The 9,319-nt window shown below is 46.5% G+C and overlaps 1 protein-coding gene across 1 annotated transcript in view; it reads right to left on the bottom strand.

Annotated features, from left to right (window-relative positions):
* Positions 1–8,853: 8,853 nt before the first annotated feature.
* CACNA1C (calcium channel, voltage-dependent, L type, alpha 1C subunit) overlaps positions 8,854–9,319 on the bottom strand; it is a 120,366-nt gene continuing 119,900 nt past the window's right edge. The window contains 1 exon segment of the mRNA XM_009079347.1: positions 8,854–9,150. Coding sequence (XP_009077595.1) covers positions 8,854–9,150 — 297 coding nt within the window.

Raw genomic sequence — 9,319 nt, 5'->3', positions numbered from 1 at the left:
CGGAGGAGGAGGCGGAGGAGGAGGAGGTGCTCCGCGCGGCTCCCAGAGACATAAGCTGGGCTTGAGGAGCCAAACGTCTTCTATCTGGCGGTTGTCCCGAGGTGTGCGTGCACACCGTAGAATTTGGAGTTGGAATGGACCCTAGAGATCATCTAGTCACAAATCCCTGCCCTGGGCAGGGACACCTCCCACCAGAGCAGGTTGCTCAAGGCTCATCCAACCTGGCTGTGAACACTGCCAGGGTTGGGGCAGCCACAGCCTCCCTGGGCAACCTGGGACAGTGTCTCACCACCCTCACAAGAAAAAGCTTTTTCCTTATATCGAACCTAGACTTCCCCTCCTTCAATTTGAATCAGTTACCCCTTGTCCTATCACTGCAGTTCCTAGCAATGAGTCCCTCTCCACCTCTCCTGGAGCCCCTTCAGATGTTGATAGACTACTATGAGATCTCTGCACAGCCTTTTCTTCTCCAGGCTGAACAGCCCCAACTCCCTCAGCCTGACCTCACAGGGGAGATGCTCCAGTCCTCTGATCAACTTTGTCCTCTGGACTTGCTCCAACAGTTCCATGTCCTTCATCATCCTGGTGCACAGCTCTGGCCACAGGTGAATGCTGCGAGTGTTACGAACTGACCCTGCTGGTGATCTGTGGCTGCTGAGTGAAAAGCATTGTAGGTGTGTGCTGTACTTCTGCTGAGGGGCTATTCTCAACACATCCCCTTTGCAGGCAGCTGTGCAAACCTCTGACTCGTGCCTGGTGCTCCCCCTGTTTCAGCTGTCTCACAGGTTTCACACTGTTCTTCACACTGCAGCATGCCCACAGCTGCTTTTGCCCAGTTTTTTGCCACAGTTCTCACCTCATGGTGTGAACCTCAAGCACAGAGCTGCAACCCAGCCTCAGGGAACTCGGCCCAGTTTCCAGCTCAGGGTTTTTCAGCAGAGCTGAACCCTTTGCCCAGCTCTGACCAAGAGCACGGCGGTTTCACATGGTTTTGTGGTGGCAAGTGTCTAACTGATGGCTGGTCTGAGCCTGGAGATAACAAGGTTTCTGATGGTGCTCATTCTGCCCTTCCAACGCCCTCACTGATGACATCCACAGGTTTTCATTGCCTCATGGGTGTTACCGTTTTATGCCAACCACTAATGGTGGCAGCAGCAAAGCCTGCGGTTCTGACAGTTGTGTGTGAGTCAGGAGGAAAAATACATACACGTAACTGAAAAACAACATTATTTTTTTTCTTTAGGCACTATTTTACTCCATCTTATACTGAGGTACTCGGGCTGAGCATGCTGTGATTTGCACTGCTGTGACAGACACGCAGTGCTCAGCTGGCACCGCAGCCTAATTGTGTGATAACCACGGGAGAGCAAATCTGTTCCATCGAAAAGTAAACGCCTGGTATGTTACTTGTTATCATCCCATTAGCCTCACTGCTCATGATATACTAATTACACCGAATTTAAGCTGCAGGCATTCAGTTTTGGTTGTGTATGCTTGGTAAAAAGGAATCCAGAAGAGAAAACGTTGTGTGTGTGGTTACGCATGAGTCACACGTTGGACGTGGTGACATGGCAGAGTTTCTGTGGTGACAGCAGCACAGGGAGTGGTTGGATGCCTAAGTTACCATTTAACTGGGCAAGCTGTGACTCTCAAGACTGTTCTGCAGCCCCTTAAATCCAGGTGAGAGCCCGTGAAGGGCTGCCGAGGGGAAATAAGGGGCTGCAGGAAGCTGTCTTATTTTTCAGCCACTGCTGGGAGAAGGAGGCAACGGCAAAGGGGTTTTGATAACATTTACGATATTAAACAAATCTGGACATTGTTTAGAAATTTATTAGCAATTTTAAAATAACATCATTCCTTAGATAAAAATGCAATCTTACAGGAATATACATTTGTCCCACACAGAGATGACCCTAGAGTTCACTGCTGGGCCATTCGCTCTACCTTTCCTCTGTTGATTTTAAAACGTGCGAGAGGGCAAGACGGACTCTGGCACTGATGACAGGCTTACATGACGGTTACAAACTGTACAGCAGTATTTACAAAAGCATTTCTGTGGGTTCATGAAAACTAGATATAAAATTGTGGAAGGAGGTAAAGAACTGAGACAGGGAAGGGCTTGGGTGGAGGTGCAAGGGAAGGCTGGGAGGATGGGCAGGGAGTGTAAGGAAGAGTGGGAGAGGAGGTTTATATCTGGATTGATTTATACTTGAAAGAGGTCATTTTACAGCTCTGGGCAATTCAAATGAAGGCAAAACACTTATATTTATCAACATTTATAGCTGATGATCAGAGCAGGAAATGGAGCTCCAGGGCCTGAACTTAAGAGGTGCTGAGGAACCCCATCTTCCCTGAAGTCACTGGGAAACACCAGTACACAGTGCCTTGCTGGGCCAGACCCAAACCACACCAGTGCAGGCCAGACACAGTACCCCCAGACCTCAAACCGGTTCGATCCTGCAGTACTCAGTCATTGGTGCTGATGTGAATTCAGACTGAGTGAGAAATCAGCTCCTAAATTACATTTTCACTCCTGAAACTGGAATAGATTCCAACCACTTCTTGCCAGAATTCACCCAAAGTGACTCATCCCTTGCTCTATCAATTGTTTGGAGGGAGATTTCGTCATTCGGAATTGATTTTTAAGGCAGTTTTATAAGTATCTCCCCCTTTTTGTTTTTGTGTGTGATGCAGCAATGTTTGTCAAAGAGATATTTACAATCTCACTCCTCCTCCTCCAAAATCTTCCCACATTCAAACTGTCAAGACTGAATAAGCTTGAAACAATCATTTCTATGAGCAACCGTAAAGTTGATGATGTTTAGATAGTATTGGCTGCCAGTCTACCTAGGTGCTTGAGATGGGAGCAGACTGGCTAAAGATGCTTAAAATGCTGAAAGCATTACAGCCTGTTTGGGAAAGAGCTAACAGAAAAACATGGGTATTCCATTGTCCAAATGGTGAGACTAGCAAATGGTTTCTGAGTTTGTGGGTCTGTCTGGAACAGGAAAATGCTTTGGAAAGGGGCTGGCTGAACATGGGCAGAGAAATCTGGTGCTGGGTGGAGTGACGCCTGCTCTTGCCTGGGCTTTCCCCGACTCCGCTGGGCCTGGGCTGCAGCCGCTAACCCTAAGGTAAGGGCTGGGCAGAGCGCTGCGGACTTCAGGCTGTAGGAGTGGAGGCTGTGTGCCTTAAGTGGGGTAGGAAAACAACTGCATGGGAGTGTGGAGACAAGCTCCTGATCCTGCCTAACTAAGCCCTTGGTAATGCTAATGAAGATTCCCTCATTACATCAGTCATTGGTACTGCTCCTCTCAATTAGCCCTTTAGAAAGGGACTTGATTAAGTTGCCTAATTGTTGCCCGCCACCTGAGATCTCTGCTACCCACTGGGGCTGGTAGCTGTGACACCAGCCCTGCCTGGGGAAGAGTTGTACCTTTCTGGTACAGCAGCTGCTGCAGACCCAGCAGGTACGTAGGGTATGTCAAGCGACAGTAGATGCTCACATTTAGGCAACTGAGTCAAACCCTGTGCCCCTAAAGAAGGCCTGTTTTTTACACTCAAGTGTTAACAGTTAAGTCAAGTTCCCTGTAAGGGGAAGGGGAAGAATCGAGGATGTAACTAGAACACTAACATTTATATCAGAAGAGGGGAATTTTTGTCCATTCCAGTGTGATGCTCCTGACTTCTCTGAAAGCAACTGGAGCCCAATCTGTCTTCATTACAGGACATATCTCTTGCTGTGTTTCTGCCCTCACCCGCCCCCACCTCGGGGTGCTGTAGCAGCAAGGCCACAGTGGTTTCAACTGTTCAGAAACAAAGCAGGAACAGAGATAAAAGCTCCACAGGCCGAGATCCCACTGGAAATCTTCTGGGTTCCTGGGCCTGCTCACCCAGAATTAAACTTCTACAATTTCACAACATTCAAAAGAAGAAAAAAAGAAACCCTGCGCAGCTACTGAGAATTATATTTCTTAGACTTCTTCGGAGAAAAAAATAAATGGGGGAAGATATAATTAATTTTTTCAGGGCCCAGTTCTGTTTTCCACATTCTTTGCATCAATACAACCTCCTTGGCCTCTAGTGCCCTCCAGCCTCATGTTAGCAAGATGGGCACTGAGGCTTCTGATGGCCTGGAATGTTTCCTTTATATGCACTACAGTTTTCGCTACAGAAACCAAGAAAATCTCACCAGAAACCCCCCAACTGGATTCTACTTATTTTATCAACTTTGTTGTGCTCCAAATCCCCCATTCAGTGTTCCTCTCCCCCATGGTGCCCCTGCCATGGGGACAGTCACAACAGGACCATGCATATATCTTAGGATATTCAGTTCTGTCTCAGTGGGGCTGCTTCACTTCAGCTCACTGGACCAATGGGTTGGGGGTTTTTCATCTACACGTATGAAGCAAGGCCTCCAACTTCATCTGTGACACAGGTGAATGACCCCACGGGCCTGCGGTGCCCTCACCTTGTCTGATTGTGTCTGTGTGCAAACGCGCATACATTTCATACAGCAATCTGAAACTATCAGGCAGAAAAGACACAGGAGCCTGGCTGAGACCCATACAACTGTTATATTGGCGTCAGTCTAAAGAAAGCAATGATACATTGCTTTGGAAATTATCAAGAAATGTAAAAAATGCATTTGCCCTTTTTTTGTTGTTGTTGTTGTCATCATTGTCGTAGTCCTCGGGGCAGGGTTCTGAGTCAGAAAACAAAGCAGAAATAGATGCGGTTCTGTACATGGTGCCTCTCTGGCTGTCCCTCCGTGCTGGGGGGTGGTGGGCAGGGTAATAAACCAGGCGGGACCCCTGCAGTAGCAGCAGCATCTACACCATCATTGTCCACATGTCCAGCTGAAGAGGCAGATGATGCACAAAAGGTCTGTGGATAACGAAACTCCAGCTCTGGATCATGAGTTCCACTTTCTTTCCTATCACGTCAGCCACACGGAAATAAGGAAGAAAAAAAGAAATGCACCTGGTGTGGCTGGCCCCGTACTGTCTGGACTAATGAGCAGGAGTGATACAGGGAGGAGGTTTGTTGTTTTATAAGAAATGTCTTTAGTCTGCAGTGTACTCTTGCAAGTCAGAGATGCTCAGAGGCAGACAGCAGATCGTGTTCCTCATTCTCTCCTTTCCTTCCATGCCACTCCTCAGCCATCGGTTCCTTCAAAGCTCCGATCCACAGCACAGTGATTGTACCCACCATCCACTCCCATACACAGGGAAACACTCAGGAAATGAAACCCGTCCCCCTCCTTCCCACTGTCCCCCAGATTCTACCTCACTCACGGGAGGCAGCAGCTCTTTGCTCAGGCCTGTCACAATGTGCACATTGGAAGTACCTCAAAGGAAAAAAGAAAAAAATGCCGCCCTCCCCAGAAAGAGGAATTGGCACAGCTGGCACCAGCAATTGCTAAACTTAACACCTGCCTCACAAAAGTCATCTGCATTCTCTGCTAAGCCATACATTTTCCCTTCTTCAGGATCGAAGGAGTCTTCCAGGAGAGAGTGGGTGTTTCCTCTGGCCATTGCAGGTGCTGACCCCTGAGGGAGTCACAGCTTTCACCAGGAATGTGTGGAGCACAATCCATTCTGTCACTTTCCTTCCCATCAAGAAAGATCCTCAAAGATGACAAAGATGACACGGGCTGTCACCACTAATTTAGGCAAGTACTCTGTTTCTCAGGTGAGAAGAACACCTCTGTCCCCCACTGGGAGGGTCAGATGGACTTTCTAGTGGAAGAAAATGAAATAGGGAGCCCTTACACTGATTGCATTTTCAGAAACAGCCAGGCACGGCATTATTTCCTTCCAAGTACCTTGGGAGCACATCAGCACTAGCAGCAACAAACTCAAAGGGAGACATGCTCGTGTGCCTGTCTCAATACAGGCACGAGGGACGGAAAGGATGAGACTGACCGACATCAGCTGGTTACTTTCTCTGGGGAAGTCTTGAGTGATGACTTTGATGACAGATGATTGCACAAGTGGATCCATATTTCTTTAGTTTAAACATATTTGGTTTCTTTTCAAGATATCTTGAGCTGATACTGGCCAGTTCAAAAGGTGCACTATCAAAAATACCCTTTGCTATTTCTCTTTTATGCTCCAGAGAATCAAGAAGAAAAAGAAGAGCATTACAAAAATAATGTAATTAACGTATGCAATCAATGGTGTTCTCGGACATCTGCAGAAGCTCAAGATTTGAATCAACGTTTAGCTCTGAGTCAGATCACACCTCCTAACTCAGCACTGATCTGCAAGTTTGTGAACCATCTTGAGAAGGGAGAAAAAACAGCAGTAGTCTAGACAAAAATCAGTTGCATAAAATATAACAATACATGCCTGTTTTTTCAGCTTCTCTCATGGGTTAGGGCCAAGTATCAATGTGAGGAAAGTGAAGGGAGTTTCACACACACTAGTAAGGAAGTATGTCTGGGGCGTGCTGTGCCTTCAGATGTTTTGTGACCTAGAATCTGACCCATCCACTAAAGTCTGGGAAAAGGACTGAGACCATGCATAGGAACACCAAGAAGTCCCTTAGCATCTGCATCTTGACCAGACTGCAGCAATTCTCCTAGTAAAGATCCAGGGCTCTCTCCCTCACTTACCCTTTGCTTTCAGTCCAGACCAGTTAGATAACTTTACTTTGTTAACTATTCTGACCCTTGCATTTCTTATTCCAGGATCCTGACAGAATCCATCAGGGCTTGGCTATTTAACAAAGTAAGTTCAAATTTTTCCCCCTGCTCCTTGAATTGCTGGTGCCAGCTGAATACATAGGATGGATCTGCCAAATGGGCTTGGTGGTCTTGCCACCCTCAAGTGGGATGAGACCTTTAGAGAAACTGAGCAAAAAGGAAAGAGAGAATAAAATGTCCCAGTCTTGGGAAGAAAGATTCTGTACCAATAAAGTCATCGTGCATGTTAAAAGGGAGTGAGGAAGAAGGAAAATGAACACAAGATATGCAAAATCAGTAACGTTCAACCTGTCAGTCGATTGCAGAATAGTTACTTACACCAGGTACACTTTGTTCATTGTACAAATTAAAAAAAGAAAAAAAATAGTACCCCTTTCCCCAATCACACGTAGAAAAGCACTTAAAAGTTCAAAGGTAAAGCTTGGCACATTCCAAATACGAAATGATTCACTTGACATGCAGCAAAATATACAAGAAGTGATTCTTTTTTTTCCTATTTTTTTTTAAACAAACTTAATTCGATTCATTATCTTTTGCTTGGCACAATTGCAATTCATTTTAAAAAAATATTTGAAAAATACTGAAACTGACCTGAATTCAAGTATAACGGTTTCTTCAACAGAAACATTGTCAATGCAGTAAAACATCACACGGAATATATCGAAGCCTAACTCCTTCTGGGTTTTGTGTTTGGTCTCCCCCCACCCCCACGATTGTTTGCTATACAGTTTTAATGCCAACACAACTTACAATTGTATTTGAAAATTAATATTATTGCATTGTTTTTGCATATCTTGTGGAACAGAAAATGCAAAGTTACTGATTCCCTTTTCGAAAGCAGAGACAGTGGTTTGTTTTTGCATTCGAATGGCCCCAGATACAGATATCCTGCAGCTCGACCCAGGATGTGCAGAGCTGCATGCACTGACACACACACGCACGCACACTCGCTCCCTATTGCTCCCACACTCACAGATACACTTAGCACTAAAAAGAACCCAAATCAATCACTCAAATGTGCAAGACTATATCAAGTGCATTGCCTACTATCTTTAAATTATAAAACAACAACAAAAAAAGGTTTCAGTTACTGGTAAATAAAATTACAAATTCTCGGTGTACATAATGGTTGGTAAAACTCGGCTAACATTATACTTCTACCAAATTTCAATGGAGAAAACCCCCCCCCCAGTTTAAATAATACAACATGATCAAACCAATTTAACATTTGCAAAGGTGAAAATAAACCAAAACAAAAAAGGTAGGTGATTACAAAAATGTTGTAAACACTCCCTTCTCCCTCAAAAAAAAAAAAATAATAAAATAGTCAAAATAAAAACTGCAACATGCTTTCAAGAAAATACCAAACTGCAAAACAAGAAGAGATCTACACAAGCCACCGCGCGGCGCCCCGCCGCAGAGCCTGCTCTCCCATTGGCCGGCATGGCCGGCTGCTGAGCTCTGATTGGTTGGCAGGAGACTGCCTGAGCTCGGATTGGCTGGCGGGTGACTGCTCGAGCTCTGATTGGTTGGCAGGAGTGGCTGCCTGAGCTCGGATTGGCTGGCAGAGACCTCTGCCTGGGAGTCTCGGCAGGGTTGGGCAGCGCTGCCACCTGCCCCTCGGGCGCCCTCGAGCTTCTTCTGCTTCCTCCTCCCCTTCGCAGTATGGGAATCCACAGCAGAAGTCTTCCCCTCCTTCCGAATCAAAGGGCCTTGGCTTTATGGAGACGGTGAGGCTCATACAGAATATGTGCAAAATGATTTTTACAAGCAAAGTTGAAAGACACCCGTTTGATGCAGGGTCCTTTTGGCTAGGGCCATCCACAGGAAGCTGAGGTTCCCCTTCGTGCTCCGGAGGCAGTTGTCGTTCCTTGTGCAAGGACTGAAACAAAGAGGGAGCTGGCTCTCCTCCTCTTCCTCCTCCTCCTCCTCCTCACTCTTCCTTCATGGACACGTGCTGGGGTTATATCCGCTCCTGAAAAGCTTTCTTACACCACCCAACTCTGCGACTCGTCCCAACAGAAATGAATGAAGAACGCTGTTCCGGTTACTCCAGGTCACGAGAACAGTGAGGCACTTCTGAAACAAACCCATTAGGAACATTGAAACAAATAAAAAACCAGCATCGCTTCCAGCCCTGGCAACTACAGGCTGCTGATATAAATCCTGCTGTCCTTGAGCTCCTCCTGACTTATTCTACAATCCGGGTTCTGCACCTCTTCCTCTTCCTCTCCTGCACTGTCCTGCCCTGGGTCCCTGCAGTTAGCAAAAGGCAAGAGGTTGCCATTGGGGCTCTGCTTGCTGTTACCATTGAGAATGTTGTCTGCTGCATTTTCCATCTCTTCTATCGTCATGTCGCAGGCATCTGCGAGCTCCTGGGTTGTGACCTCAATGAACTTTGGATCTTGAGCAAACTGCACCAGTCCTTCCGAAATCAAGACCTTCAAAAGCAGGCAGGGAACCAGAAACAAAGACATACGTTAGTGCTCTGCATCATCAACCCTGTCACACCGCTAACACAACCCTCTGTACTGTCGTACAGTCCTTCTCCCCTTCATGCTGCTAAACCCCTGCTTGGAGATGGGCTCTCCTACTCTTGCCATCGTGGGC

Source organism: Acanthisitta chloris, unplaced genomic scaffold (genome assembly GCF_000695815.1).
Source record: "Acanthisitta chloris isolate BGI_N310 unplaced genomic scaffold, ASM69581v1 scaffold11107, whole genome shotgun sequence".
In the NCBI taxonomy this organism is placed as follows: domain Eukaryota; kingdom Metazoa; phylum Chordata; class Aves; order Passeriformes; family Acanthisittidae; genus Acanthisitta; species Acanthisitta chloris.
The sequence above is the reverse complement of the archived record's forward strand: the minus strand, read 5'-3'. Positions and strand labels throughout refer to the sequence as shown.